Consider the following 16,317-nt stretch of genomic DNA (forward strand, 5'->3'; position numbering starts at 1 on the left):
CTATTCCTAAACAAGGTCTTGAATTTCGCAGTATACTATGTAAAAGGCGAAAAGAAACGGAGGTGACTAGAGTAGATGCACTATTTGTGGCCACTTTAAGGTATCGTACTAGTTTTGGCCACTTCTTAAAGAATATAATATTTTTCCAGGTAATCAATAAATGTAACCTTATATTTCTGGCGGCATACTAAACAAAATATTTATCATGCGAAATTCTCCACATAATAATGATCTGCAAGCAGTTTAAAAATAAGATAATTATGCGCATGGCCAAAAACAGTGCAATGGCCACAAACGGTGGCATCAGGTGCGAATTACACGACGCCTTCGTTATTTTATGTATCGAAAACTAAAAGAAATACGTCGCACAGTGGTTTGAATAAAGGAAAAAAGTCACTTTTTGAATATTAAGTACACAGAATTTTTTCAATACAATTCCATAGTAGGATAGTTGAAGCACCCGAACCAACAAGATTTTTCTGTAAATACCAGTAATTTGTAAGGAAATTATAATATGAAAATTGGGGAACAGAACACCTGCAATTTGCAGTTACAAACGCGCTATCTTTCAAGTAGAATTTCAACTATCTGCAAATTGAAAAGAGAAACGCAATTTTGTAATTTGATTATGTTCATACTAAACATATATATTACGTGAATTAAGTGATTGACACCCTCGTTGATTTCAGTAGGACATAAGTTGAACAAATAGGTATTTTTAACGATAGAATCGAAGTTTAATTAGACATAACTTTTTCGCGACAGCTAGCGTCAAGGTAAGACTTACTACTAGTGATGCATTATACCTTTGAGTACATAACCAAACAGGTTTCAGCTGCGTAAAAGTCGAAAATGTTAAAATGGCGGTTCATCCACAAATGTGATTAGTTAACAGGTCATTAGCCCCTATTATCTACGGTGTTACAAATTAGATAGCGTTAATAATTTATTGATACTTCGGTATTCCAAATTACCAACAGTATTCCAAATACGCTGCACTTCCTTTACTAATTCGCTGCACGAAAAGAAGTTAATTGTTTTTTAAAATTGCCTCGAGCTTCTGCGTTTAAAAATCACTCGGGCAAAACAGCTAAAATAAAAAGGTCCTTTCTATTAAAATATGTTTAATATTTTATTCACATGGGAGTGGTGAACAGGGATTGTAAATCTGAAGAAGACAAAATTTGGAACTTGGTCTCCTGGAAAAATTTCGAATATTCTGTCCTATGCATCCAGTGAATTACTATACATGGCATGCACTAATTGTATGCAAGGTTTTAGGCAAACGGTGACCCAAATCTTGCGCACTCCCCTTGTCACTGTTTTTTCCTTTTCATCTTGGTAGCAACTCGTGATTCTATGAATCATTCGTACAGTACTTGATCGAGAGATCGATCCTTCGATCCTCTTTAGAACTATTCGCGCGCCAATCCGGGCAAGCACTGTGCAATTAGCCTTTGGCAGAAGGTTCGAAAGCAACGAAGGCGTAACGGGTCGCAGATCTGTTTGAATTTAACGAATTGGTGATCACTGACGTTTGGATTAATGTTGGATTAGCCCAATAATTTACAGCAGATCTAGCATTAGCTTGCCAAACAGTAATTATACTAATGCCTTATTTGTTTCGGCCAGCTCGACCTACTTCTTCGAAGGATATCGCGACGCGCTGTTGAACGACGCTTTTCTTGTGGTAATTTTTTTTCTAACGGGACATTCCACGCGAAATCGGACACTTTTTGGAGTAACATTTCGGATGTGGCTGAAATTTGAATATGTGTTAGTGTTTAGGGATGTATAAATATATCTCGAAGGATTTTTCACAATTTTGAGAAATGTCGATTTTACAGCTGTTTGAAGGTAAGTGCAAACTTTTTTTCAATAAATTATAACTATGGAAGTAGTAAACGGATGGAGATAAGGTTTACGTCGATTTGTAGAAAAGACATTGAAGTTTTAAGAAAAAATTATTTCAGTTTCAGAAACAATTTTTTTTAACCATTTTTGTGCAATTATTTTAAACAAATGCAGTTTTTTAACAACGGGCGCGATTTTAAAAATCTGAAAAAAAATACAGAATATAGTTCTATCCTTCCCCTTCATGGTCTAATTGTCAAACCAAAAATTGAGATACCGTATTATGTTGGATTTGAAAAACAGTAACAGTTTTCCTCCTTCAGTTTTTTTTTCAGGAATTCTGTATAAGAATATCAGGTATAGCCGCTTGGCCGCTGCGAGTACCGCGGTGCTGGGCGACGCAGCGTCAACTTTCGGCAATTTTTACAAGGCCAATTTTAAAATGCCCATATTTTTGACAATTAGACCATGAATGGGAAGGATAGAACTATATTCTGTATTTTTTCAGATTTTTAAAACCGCGCCCGTTGTTAAAAAACTGCATTTGTTTAAAATAATTGCACAAAAATGGTTTAAAAAATTTGTTTCTGAAACTGAAATAATTTTTCCTTAAAACTTCAATGTCTTTTCTACAAATCACCGTAAACCTCATCTCCATCTGCTTACTACTTCCACAGTTATAATTTATTGAAAAAAAGTTAGCACTTACCTTCAAACAGCTGTAAAATCGACATTTTTCAAAATTGTGAAAAATCCTTCGAGATATGTTTATATATCCCTAAAGACTACAACATATTCAAATTTCAGCCACATCCGAAATGTTACTCCAGAAAGTGTCCGATTTCGCGTGGAATGTCCCAACGCGATCCTCATTTATTTACCATCTATTACCATTGACAATAAGCAAACGATTCAACATTAAATTTAACGCGGGGTATTTTTTAGGAGAATTCATGATAACTACTGTACCTGTTATGAAAATGTTGCATTCTCTTATTTAGATTAATTGTTGATTTCGAAAATTAATTGTTGATTGTGAAATTTGTTTTTAGGTATGCTTAATACTTTATCTGCCGTTGTAGTGCATGCGTGAATCCACGGTTGTGAATTTAAGAATACGTTCTTATTTTGTATTTATCATTGGTAAAATTCTAGTATTGGAAATTATGTGTTCCATTTACGATATGCAATTGTGAAGGTTTCTAAGGATCAATGAATAATTCGGAAATTTGAAATTTGTAGCTGAGTTGTTAAGAAAGTTAATTAGAATGGGAATGATAACTTTTCTGTATGTATTAAGACATATTGTTATCAAAAGTGATCGATGTTACTTGTTTAAATTATAATTATAAGTCTGATGGTGTTCCAATTCCAATTTACAAGCCCACATCTGGAACTCCTAAACATATTTCTACCTTTTTTCATATATGGGGCGTTTCTTAATACATATAAAAAAACCTATAGAAGAAATATGTGAAGAGAAAGATATAATTTGGTTTCGAATTTTGTTTAGTGATTATTGTTAATTTTTTTCTTAAAGTTTCTTAAATTTATTAATTTATTTTTTTTTATTCCAGTATCTGATTTCATCTCCTCAGGATTTATAATCAAATCTTGATAAACAATAGTGATATACTATGCAGATTGTTCTATGTGTATAAATGTACATATTTGAATATAATTTTCTACATCGTTTTTTCTCTGTTTGTTATTTTTTAGTGACTGAAAAAAAAAACTGACCGTAGAGAACCACGAGTATGTCTGCGCAAAGGGCAATGTACGTGAACAAACAGTTCAACTCTCCAATCAATTTGTATTCACCGCAAGCGATACAGGAAACATTGGATAAGCAAACTCATATTTTGGCTAACGGTGCAGTCGGGTAAGCAGATTTGCACAAATTTCGCGTCATTGGGCTACTAACATTAGGTGGTACTATATTCACATCTGAAATATTACAGTTTTATACGCAACAGTCTTTTAATAACTGTCGCAAGTAAAAATTTCGAAGTATTAAATTATATTTTACTCGCTTCAATTGCGATATAATTTCCTAATTTCACGTTACTGAAATTGTCATGGTTAAAATAAAATATTCTAAAAGAAAATTTTTACATTTCATAATGTAATTACTAAACATATCGGAAAATTATTAAAAATCAAAATTATAACTGTTAAATTGTAATTTACTTTCGTCAAGTATAACACAAGCTCCAAATATAATTTTATTTAAATTATATACATTACATACGCAATATCCGCTTCAAAATTGCCCAAAATCAAATTCTGTCCATTACATTGTATTTTATTTGTTTCACATACGATATGACTTATTAATTTTATTTTACTGATATCATCATTGCTGAAACGAAATATTCTTATCAAAATATTTTCCATTTCATATTTCACATCGCGTGTATCAACAGAGTACATGATTATTAATGTGCTATAAATTCGACACGATACAGTTTGAATGAAACGATATGCGGAAAAGAAACAAATTCTCAGCGAGCAACTGTTTATTTTGATTTTTGTTCAACGCTGCGTTGAGTGGTATAAAACCGTGCTATTTTGTGAAAATGTATCCAATGTAAAAGTGGGTTTACGTAACTAATATACTTTTAAGAAATGGTACTAATTTTAGTAGGGTCTTATGCAATAGTAAGTACAAACCAATATTACAGCTATATCTGAGGAGTCAATATCATTATTTTTAAGATATGCATATAACACTCACGCTTACTAAGAGTTTTAACTCTGTATTTCCAATTTACCTGTATGTATCGATTTCTCCTTTTATTTACAAATTTAAACTATAAAAAATATTATAGATTAAGAAATGATTTTAATCGCGTAAGTATTTATAATTAATTAATTTTTAATTATTTATAATTAAATAGTCAGGTTGGATGATTAAATTTCCGTGGTCACAACTTCTTGTAATCACAAATTGGTCACATGGGGTTCACTGCACCCCAGTGTCATTTTTGAATTACCACTTTCGTATTTTTCAATCATTCAACTTTTGAGTGATAATTGCAAATTCGTAATACTTATACAATCATGCTCTAATAGTCTTTTTCTAGAAATGTAAATTATGATACGTCGAAATTTGTATTTGAAAAATAGTTGTGCATAAAAGCTTTTTTTTTTAAATTCACCAAATTTTTTAATTTTATTATTAAGGTTTAAAAAATTATTAGAATCAGAATAAATAATGAGGAATTAAATTATTATCGAAGTTATATGTGTAAAGTTTTCTAGTTGTTATGTGGGTAATAGTATAACAACTAAAACATACTATTATTTCTTAATATTTAACCCTTTTTTCGAAAAACACATTGTCACGGTCACGACTCTGTTCGAGACCAACCCACTGATTCAGGCAGCTTGAATCTATCGCCACAGCTTCATTTGTCCGAGCGCGCGAGCATTTAAGTGCCCCACTATGGCACACGGAGGTACAAACTAACCCTTCCGCTCCTAAGGGTGACTATAACCACCCTCACCAAGGGCTTCTCGTTACCAAAAGCGACTATAGTTGCGCGTTAAAATTTCTCATAGCAGCCAACTTTGGGGTTGTTCACTAGCCACAGTCCAGCCAGCCACAGTTTTTAACACTAGAAGGACCAGAATTTCTGCCTAGGTACCTAAAAGAGCCTATAACACGCTTCTGTTACCGACAATTCTGTAAAAATTTCTTACGTCTATTATTACAATTTCGTGTCATCTACAATCTACATAAGTACATTCTGAAATTCAAAAACACAAAAATAATGATTACTATATAATAAATAATAATGTGGAAAAGCATATTTGAATTAAATGTTTTTTCTAAACAACAATAGCAAATTCTATTCTGTCGAGAAGATTTTCCACATACTGTTCCTATACACATTTCACACATTCTACCAGTCTTGTTAGCAGAAATGAAATGAACCTGTGGCTGCCTCGATGCTACGGAAGCTGCATAAACATATCTTATATTTATACCCTAGAGCAGGCGTGTCCTATAAAGTCAGAGACTTACAGACGATAACACTTATCAGTATCAAATATTTACGTTTGGAAAATTGCCAGTGGTACATTTTCACCCACCCAGTCCTTCTAGTGTTAAACAGAATAATTTAAGCGATTCTAACTTAAGTGAAGGGTAAGGGGAAGAACAGGGAAGGTCCATTTTTCGCGATTTTGCGATCAATAGCATATTTTGTTGATGGCAACTCGGACTGCAGAACCGTCGAATCACAAAGGGTTATAAAGTTCAAATACCTCCACTCTGCACTGGAAGAAAATACTAAATGTCCCCACTCTTCGCCTAAGCATAAGCTTCAAGGTAAAAGAAGAAATTATTTAAGAAGAAAATTATATAAGAAAATTAAATTCATTGGACCTTGTTTCTTTACTGGCGGACTAAAGTATTAAAATTGAATTTTTTCGATAAAGCTGTTTTTCCCCTTACGCTTCGAGTAACTTCTTGAAAGAATTCTACTGCGCACGCGCAGAGAAGCTAGTGGTACCGAGCACTCCCGTATAGCGCGTGCGCTTTACGAGTGGCCACTATCGTCTCGAACGGGTTAAATCGGTTTTATGTTCGGTTTTATGAGTCGGGTTTTATGTTCGCGCAAAACTCAAGACCTATTGAACCGATCTTCCTCAAATTTTAACACGTTATTCCTGCATACTCTAGGATGGATATACGCTATGTAGCATGTGTCAGAAACGCGTTATTAACATGTAATTTACGTGTAAACATTTCATGTGTACGGCTGTTTTGCAGACCACGTGACCCGTGTATACGACAGTCTACTTCGCGCGCGCATGCGCATAGCGGCTCGCGCGATACCTCGCCCGCAGCAGTACCGTGATGTCACCACCAGATGGCAAAGCTTTTCGTGCGCTTTCTCGCTAGAGCAGTGGATTACCGCGGACATATATGTCAGAATGATCGTATGGTTTAGGCATGGACGATGTTGAGAAAGTATCGATGTTGGCATCGATGTTGACATCGATAGCTCAAATCATCGATTTTCGACAACATCGACGATTTTACAACAAAGCGTAAAATGAGCAAAACAGAACAATAAATTAACAACATTAATATTTAAAAAATGTTTTTTAAGAAACAAACTGCTTAAACATATCAATTATTAAAGTAGCGGACAAAAAGTTACCACATTTTCGGTTTGTTTCATTTTTGTTGTTTTTTGTTTTGGCATTAGCTTGAAGCTGTGGTGTTACGTGGTGCGTTCGTAAATTAGCTTAAAAAAAGCGAATATTATCTTCGGTAGTGCATTATCGATGTTTAGTCCCCTATAATCGATACTATATTTCGTAAACATTGATGAACATCGCCCATCCCTAGTATGGTTATAAATTGCTGTTACAGATTTATGTGTACCCCGTCTAGATCATCCACTCCTGCTCGACGTATGCAATACTAGCTTTGCTACTCAGCTTCACCCGAAATTCAGATTATGATTTTATAAAAAAAATTGTTTTTTTATTTATTTATCTTTTATGTGAAAATAGCCACGTTCGCCTGGATTAGGTAGGTATAATAATGAGCTGGGCAGAGTTAGGAGCGATGGGGCCGCAGTGAATTGAGGGGAAATCACCTACAAGAGTGGTGGTTATGTGTGCATGAACTGCGCCTGCGTTAGTCACGCACACATTACCACCGCTCCTGTAGGTGTTTCCCCCTCCATCACTGCGGCCCCATCGCTCCTAACTCTGGAGCTGGGACTCGAATGTTTTTAGGCGACAGACAAACACACAAACACTTACTGCCTTATATATTAAGGGGTCATGCTCAGTCAGGAGGCCGAAAAAAGGGTGGTCTTTGGAAATTTTTTACTCAAAAGCTATAGCACATTTCTCAAAAAATCTTTTTTCCTTTTATGGACTGCATCTAGTACCGTGCATCGTAATTTTTTTATTTAAAAATATTTATCAATAACTAAGTTATTGTCCATCACTCGCAGGTTCTCTAAAAAAAAGGCTTCCGCGGTGATCATTGCTGCTTGAAAGTCGATCGTCTAAAATAAAAAATTCAAAAGAATTTACTTATTATATTATATTATCTAGTATTTGAACGAAGGTTTTTTCGAAATATTGATTTGGGAAAAAATGGCTGATGTTTAAAGTAAAAGTTTCATTTTTTATCATAAATCGTGCCTGATTTTCGTCAATTAAAAGAAAACTAAGCATGGGATAAAAAATCCTTCGTTCAAATACTAGATAATATAATATAATAAGTAAATTCTTATGAATTCTTTATTTTAGATGATCGACTTTCGAGCAGCAGTGGTCACCGCAGAAGCCTTTATTTTAAGAGAACCTTCGAGTGATGGACAATAACTTAGTTATTGCTAAATATTTTTAAATAAAAAAATTACGATTCACGGTACTAGATGCAATGCTTAAAAGCAAAAAAGATTTTTTGAGAAATGTGTTATAGCTTTTGAGTAAAAAATTTCCAAAGACCACCCTTTTTTCGGCTTCCTGACTGAGCATCACCCCTTAAATGGAGGTTATTTAAAAAGTGTTTGGTGTCTTTCTTTTCTACATTTGTCCAGGTTGAATGGAAAACTGTTCGAATTTTAAATTCATGTTGTGTTTTAAAATAATAACCAAAAAATCATGGAAGCCATTTTCTTTTAATGCACAAGTTCTTTGTAACGCTTTAAAATAGGATTATTGTAAATCATAAAGATGCGGTAAAGATCACGGTTTGGTCTGGGTTAGTTATGCTTATTTTTTTAATATAATTGCTATTTTTATTCCGGATTCTACCCTATATCTATTAAATCATAAGTAACAATTTCGTGTTTTTTTATCGATTTTGTCACGTTTCTTGTAACGCTATAAATTGGAGATATTATAAATAATATACAGATATGTGTTTGGTGTTCTTCTTTTCGTCATTTATAGAGGTTTAATGGAATACTGTTCGAATTTAAAATTCAAAGACCACCCTTTTTTCGGTCTCCTGACTGAGCATGACCCCTTAAGATACACTGATAAATCCTGGACTTACAAGAGTGGTTGTTACCGGAAGGTTTACTTTGAATTATGATCCAGGAATTAACTAGATATGTTAACTTAGGAGCAGTTCCAATAGGAGCGATGGATAATATTTGCTATCATCCGGCAGGTGACGCGCAACAACAATTCATCCTAATGTCAGAAAATCATTATACCAAGAATGTCTATTATCTCCTCCGAAATATTACGAAGAAATCAAGCTGTTTTTCAAAATACTTAATTTCCTTAAAAGATATTAATTCTAACAAACATTAGTCACGCTAATATCTCGGGCGAAGCCGAGATGGAGGACGCTAGTGACAGATAAGCACGTATGCATTTCGAAAAAAGAACTTCCAAACAGCACTCTATTTTTCATCCTGTCAAAATGCGCGTAACCCCTCGAGAAGGCTCATTGGCACCGCCGACCACCTTGCGTCAATCAAGCCGCGCTTGCACCTGGTCCCCCCCACGTGTCGTTCGACGGATTCGTATCGATCCTCGTCAGCGGGCAAGTGCTGACCGGTTGCAGGCCGATGAATCAGCGGTCCCGCCGTCATTGGCGAGCCGACCGTTATTTTCAGATGGCCGAATCACATGAGTTAGAAATAAACCCCGGTCGGAGGCTGGCCGTTGCGCAAAGCCCGCGAACGCTATCGTACTTGACTTAGTTTCGCGTTTGGTGGCCTCGGGGTGCGTGGTTCACCGGCGGTTTTCTCGCGTCTCGCAGGATTTCCTTTCTACCGCGTGCCTGTCGCCGATAATCAAGATGCTAACCCAAACCAGGTGACAATTCGGATACAGACAATCCCACCGCGCTGCTCCAAATAATTTCCAAATTCCAGCTGTCGAAAAAATCTCTCAAAAACATATATTCACTGGACCTCTGTTTTTATATATATTTACAAAGTCGTCCAGTTGAAGTAATCTATAATTATTCAAGTAATCTTCAATTACCTCGAGGTTGGGTAGATATTCGAAGGGTCGAGGGTAAAGGGGTGCCCGCTTAGAGATAGAATTTTTAATGCAATGTCGATAGTATGATAGTGCGATCGATGTGTTTGACGGTTGATGGTGAATTAACGAACACCCGTGGCGATGACTTTTTCAGGATCGACTTCAATCAGTTAACCAAGCCGACGAATTTGCAAAACAGTGCGGTTCTGCGAATGCTCGAGGAAGAAGAGGCGAGGCAGCGAAGCGGCCAGCCAAGTAAGTGCTAGATAAGGATTTGCCGGTTGCTTTCGGAGAGGTCGTTTCTCGCTGTGAACACGCTGTGCCCTCGATATTAGCTGAACGGGCTGCTAGAGACGAGCAGCGATAAACGGGCGAACGATCTCACAAAAGCTATGCGATTGGCACCCTGGAGGAGACGCCTGTTGCTTGGTGCAACGAACCTGGCTGGTGAAAGTGAGAAGCAGCGCGGAGTTTAAACATTTTTTCCTAGTACAAATGCGCGTGGTTTTACGAAAGCTGAGGCATCTTGGGTATCCTGCTAGTGAAAGTGCAGAGGGGGTGGACTGGACGATTTAAAAATGGGAATGATAGTTTTGGCAGTTTGCATGGGTAAGGGTGTTGACAAAAAGGCTCTTTTAGAGTATAGTATACCCCAGGGCTGAGGAGTCGGAGTCGGAAAGATATATGCCGACTCCAACGCCGACTCCATATTAGTAAATTTTATAAAAATCCGAGGCTGCTGAGCTCTACCTGTTTATACACGCTCGCGATATATTTTTGTTTAACACTCGTGCGACGAATGCAGGGTCCTTTTGGCCAAACTTTGACAAAGTCAGGCTCCGACTCAGTTCTCAGATTACAATCGCGAGTCAATTGCTTTAGCTTTTTATACTTTGGATATATAATATATACAAACATATTACATATATAAAATATTAGTAATTTAGTCACACACACATACACACATGTACTGACAAGGGAACACCGCGAACCCGGACTCACCGATTGGAACGCAGCTTTGTGGGTTTTTAAGGTGATTCAAAGCAAGAAGAACGGTGTGTTTCATTTGGGCCCTATCGCCCTTTAAGGTGGTGAAAACTAACCTCAAAGTCGAGATAGCACTTACACTTTTTCGCGTATAACTCTCAAAGTACAACAGACAGAAAAAAATGTTTCGAACAAAAGTTTAATGGTGCAATAAGCGCTACAAACTTGCGTTAACAAAATTTTGAAAAGAGTTTTTTTCGTCAGTTATGAGTTTTTTTTTAACTCTTTTCAAAATTTGGTTAACGCAAGATTGTAGCGCTTATCGCACCATTAAACTTTTGTTTGAAACATTTTTTTCTGTCTGTTGTACTTTGAGAGTTATACGCGAAAAAGTGAAAGTGCCAATTTCACTTTGAGGTTAGTTTTCACCCCCTTAAAGGGCGATAGGGCCCAAACGAAAGACACCGTTGTTCTTGTTTTGAGTCACTCTAAAAACCCACAAAGCTGCGTTCCAATCGGTGAGTCCGGGTTCGCGGTGTTCCCTTGTGAGTATATTAACAATCTATTATAAATGCAGGAGTCTGAATCGGAGTCGGTGGTAAAAAAAAAGAGTAGTCTATGGGGAGAAAAAAAATCCAGAGAGAAAAAAAATCCAGAGAGGATTTTATGGGGGAGAGGTTCCATAGACGAACTAACGCTAAGACACTTGCACCGCGCATACTGCATTCTGAATATTTGGAATTTTATAAAATGCAACCGACTTAACCCTTAACTGGTATCCTGGGGTCGCTCGTGACCCCAAGCACCCAAAGTTCGATGTACAATTTTCGGTTGTCTAAGTTGGTAAACTGAATTTCTAATTAATTTCATAATAATAGTTTAACTTTCTACGCTTCTATTATTTTATACATTACCTAAAATGAAAATATTCATAGTGGTTGCTCTAGTGTCGACTTTACAAATTTCTGTGTCCTTTTTTATTTGGGGTCTGCCACGACCCCAGTATACCAGTCACGTTTGCCAAAAACAGTATACCAGTTAAGGGTTAAGATATCAATTTGAAACTTTGCACCTTCATTTACGCATTTTTTTTTTATCAAATTACGTAAATCTTTTCCTGCGAAAATTCCTCATACAGTTTTAAAAATCTAAGCTATAGTTTGAAGTACAGTAAATGAGAAATACAAAAATTTAGCAAAATAGGGTTGTTTGGATGAAAAGTATCGAGCTTCTTCCCAGAAATTGTTTTGTAAATTTGACTCACCCCGATACACTTACAAACATGCACATTCACGATCGCTCGTTAATCATTAGATACAGCATACTCGTTCTCTCAAATTCTCACTTCCACCAAAAAGTGTTTGAAATTTCTGTATCCGTTAATCGTCACGATCTTATCAGTTTCTCGGAATTAATATTACATCACTGTAAGGAATTCTCGATTTAGCATGCAACACGTTACTCCCGTTGTTTCAAACATTTGGCCGGGAGTCAAATTCAGAACGTTCGCACCAGCAGATATTTCTCGGGTGACACAGAATCAAAATATGAAATGCACGAAATGTTACGATCATCCAAATGATGCCTGTAAAATTTCTCTGTTATACAGGGTGAGTCACCTGCCTCGCACATTTTCAATACTGTCGAAATTGTATGAAAAAATTGTGTACAATAATTGCACGTTTATGAGGGGCAAAATTACAAAAAAGTAGATATACTTTTTTGTAGGTGGAGATGTTTCGAAGATTATAGGTCAGGATTATTTTTTTTTTAATGGAATATTATCTGTATGCTTCGTAGAAAACTTTGAAAGAATGTCAAATTTTTAGTAAATGTGTGTTAACATTTATTCGTTCTGAACCAAATAATTAAAGAAATACTTTGCTTCGTTTCTCCAAATTTGCTTCGTCTGAGAAGTTGGAGATTGTGTGATAATATTGAATCTTCAACATATTGTCGGAGCAAAATTTTGAGAAACTAAATAAAATATTTCGTGAACTAGGGTGGATGTACCAGTAAATGAACACGTACCAGTGAATTTTATATTAAAATGAGTAAAATAAGTTATTAAAATAAGCAACTAATTAATTAGAAACTCCTTTTAATTTCTTGCTTCATATCCAAACAATTTTTGCAGCATGTGAAAACAATCTTGCTGCAAAGATAATTTTATAAAAGTGTTCATTTACTGGTGTGTTTACCCTATCAGGATTATAATTCACAAAGGTTAACACGCTTTTACTTAAAATTCAACACTCTTTCAAATTTTGGTACAGAACATAACATTCTATTAAAAAAATCAAAACGGATCTTCAAATCTCCAAAATCCCTCCATCTGCAGAAAAAAATACACACTCTATTCAATGTGCCTCTGGAGACACTGCAACTCTTCAACACATATAATTTTTTATAAAATACTCGCGGGAGAAAATTGAAGAGCTGATCCCAGATAAATAAATAAGTCGAGAACATGGAATAATTTTTTTTTAATTTTAGTCAAATGCGCGTACACCGACGTACAGTCTTAAACATATTTATTATTATTATTTATAATTTAGGCCCCCGAGGGGCACGCGGAGATAAGGGGAAGCACCTACGAACAGCGTATAAAAAAATTATTCTATACTACTTTCTTAGTTTTATTTTCTCACCTAGAATCACCCCTTAAATTTTCTCCCACGCGTAATCAACCACCCTGTACATTTCACTTCGATGAGTCGAGTGTACTTAACAATCTTTTCGAATTACCATTCAACGAACCCTCTTGCGTGGTTCTAATTGATAAGTTTACTCGCGAGAAACGACCTCCATGTTTAGGAAGCTAGTCAACAGTAGCATCGGTTGCACAAAAACGCTTGATCCAAAGGTTTCAGCTGTCGAAGCACGGGGTCTCGCGTTAATCTAACGAAGAAGACTAACAAGAAGCGAAACTTACGGTGCAAGCTGCTAATCGTGAACGAGGAAGACTAACACCGCTTTCAGAAATGCTGGTTTAATCTGCCGACAGAGAGGTGAATACTAACAGTGTTACTTGCACGATGCTTCCAATTTTTGCTTCCAAAAGCTTTTCATCGATAACACGCGTGAACATATCATACATTTTTCGATATCGTTATATTGGTGTTGTTAATGTTTGTCCCGTTTTTTGTTTGGCCCTTTTAATGGCGATATTTCTCACTTACTTGTTTTTTTAATAATAAAATATTCATTGTGTTATTTATGGTAGCAATAATATCGTCTCGGTGGACAAGTAACAGATAACAAGTATAGGCTCTAAATGTAATTAGAGCTGGATTTTTTTTTTAAAATTTGGAACTGTGTCGTCTGATTTTAAATGTTCGTGAAGCAGCTCTCCATTTTGATCTCGCTAGATTTTAGCTAGTTATTAACGTTAGAATTACCATTTTTGGAGCTTTTAAATCAATTTTGACATATTCGTTCGAATAAAACGCCTTGACTATTGATCGAACAAGTAATTTTATTCTACTTGCTTTTGCAGCAGATTTTTGTTACTGGAATAAGACATTAGATACACACGGACTTAATAAGTTTGTATTATACCCTGATAACAAGATGCAAAAGAGAAAAGGATAAATATGAAAACTAAGACAATTAAAAAGTCGGACAAATAAAACATGGACGAGATTTTTCAAATTTGTAATTATAATCTGCACTCTCCACGATTCTATGACAATTAAAGAGTATGTATCTAATAAAATATTTCTCGGAGAATTCGTCTTAAGAAAATGGATTGATCGATTTTATACGATTTACCCAGCGTTAAATATTTGTAGTTTTTTTTATAAACAGATGTACTTTTATTAGATTTTTTTTATTATAATTGAATAGATTATTTTGGAAACGTTTTGGGTTTGATTGTCTTCAGTGAGAAGAAATTCTAATTATTTCTATACTTAGAATGTAAAAATCGATGAACATATTTTATAAATCACTGTACTTAATTGGAAATATAATGAAACGGTTAATTATGGAAATTAACCGAACTAAACAATAGATAAAATAGAGTGTAATGGAAATTGTGTGCCGACAGAATTGACGGATGAAATCTAGCATTGCGTTTTATTTTGACTTATATTTATAAAGAATTTTTATATTTATTAGCAAAGGTACCAAACAAAGTGGTCTATTAAATATCTTGTTCATAACTTATATTATTTTTTATCGAGTTATTTGTTGATAAGGTACTAGTATTCTAATAGTAAAAGATTAGTAGACGACTAGACTATATAGCTTTGCCAACTCATTATAAGTAAATATTATGAATAGAAAACAGATTAGAAGATTTAAAAGCAAATTTTAGATTAAAAAGATTAAAGTTAAAAATACATTCCACATATTGCAACGTTTATAGGTCTCATTTCACTAATTTCGAAACCCAATATTGAGTACTCATTACTAGTTGCGTAAAATATTCAAACGATCTATGCAAAAACCATTACCAACATTAACAGTATTAAAAATGTTTCAGATAAAAGTTGAAGAACTTCAATAAGAACATTACAAAGCGGATACGATTTTTTTGGTAATCATTTACATAAGGGCACTCCTCACCGATTTCGATGACCTTGAAATATTTTGTCAAAGTTAACATTCTGAACAACTTTTTCATATATATATTACCGTCGCCCGGCTTTAGTTTTCAAGATATTTGTAAAAAACTGTGATTGGTAGTTGGTTTGGTTTAGATGCTATAGCGACCCCCCGGGAGGGTGGCCTTCAAATTTTGGGAGATTTAAGATAAAGAAATGTGTAAATCTCCCAAAAGTTAGCGCCCACCTACAGCGAGTTTTTTGTGAATATTTCAAGAACTAAAGCCGAGCGACGGCAACATGTATAGAAAAAAAATGTTCAGAATCATGTCGCCGACAACATGTTCCAAGGTCGTCGAAATCAGTGAGGACTGCCCTTTTGTAAATAATTGCCGTTTTTTTTTAGGTGAACGTACAGTTTGGAACACTTGAAGGCTGCACTTTTTATTTCAAAATAGTATCATATACTCCCTGAATTACTCAAAGTCCAGTTGGCAATTAATACAATACTTTTAAATAATAATCACACACTTCATTGGTAACGAGTGAATCTCTATGCCTGTTCTAAACGGTGCCATTTTATGTACCAACGTCAAGGACAGCCTAAAGTCCTTTTCAGATATATTGGCCGGTGAGTTCGCGAGCAGCGCGCGAGGAGAAATCAGCCACCACCATCTGACGATCGTGGATTGGCAGTTGAAGTTGCTGGGCTCCCGAAGGGTATGGTGGGGTCAGTGGCGGATTTAAGAAAAAAGGCCCAGGTGGCAAACGTTCTGAGGGGCCCATTTTTTCGGGGAAACGAAGAGGTAGTTTACTAAAAGGGGGTAACTGTACAGAAAAGTATAGGAAAAAAATATAGTGCTTAGATAAAATCGTAAGTTTTTTTTAAGACAGGGCCCTAGAGGGGCCTTCTGAACAGAGGCCCATTTTTCGGGAAAATAAA

General features: G+C 35.5%; 1 protein-coding gene across 4 annotated transcripts in view; it reads left to right on the forward strand.

The window, feature by feature from the left end:
* LOC143371958 (uncharacterized) overlaps positions 1-16,317 on the forward strand; it is a 52,574-nt gene that overhangs the window by 12,461 nt on the left and 23,796 nt on the right. For 3 of the 4 annotated variants that reach the window (XM_076817807.1, XM_076817722.1, XM_076817888.1), the window contains exons 2-3: positions 3,574-3,736; positions 9,992-10,092. In XM_076817807.1, coding sequence (XP_076673922.1) covers positions 3,612-3,736; positions 9,992-10,092 — 226 coding nt within the window. In that variant the 5' untranslated portion in view covers positions 3,574-3,611. Of the gene's footprint in view, positions 1-3,573; positions 3,737-9,507; positions 9,667-9,991; positions 10,093-16,317 lie in introns of those variants that run through there. The other variant, XM_076817978.1, reaches the window with a different exon arrangement.

This window comes from Andrena cerasifolii, chromosome 1 (genome assembly GCF_050908995.1).
Source record: "Andrena cerasifolii isolate SP2316 chromosome 1, iyAndCera1_principal, whole genome shotgun sequence".
Taxonomy (NCBI): Eukaryota; Metazoa; Arthropoda; class Insecta; order Hymenoptera; family Andrenidae; genus Andrena; species Andrena cerasifolii.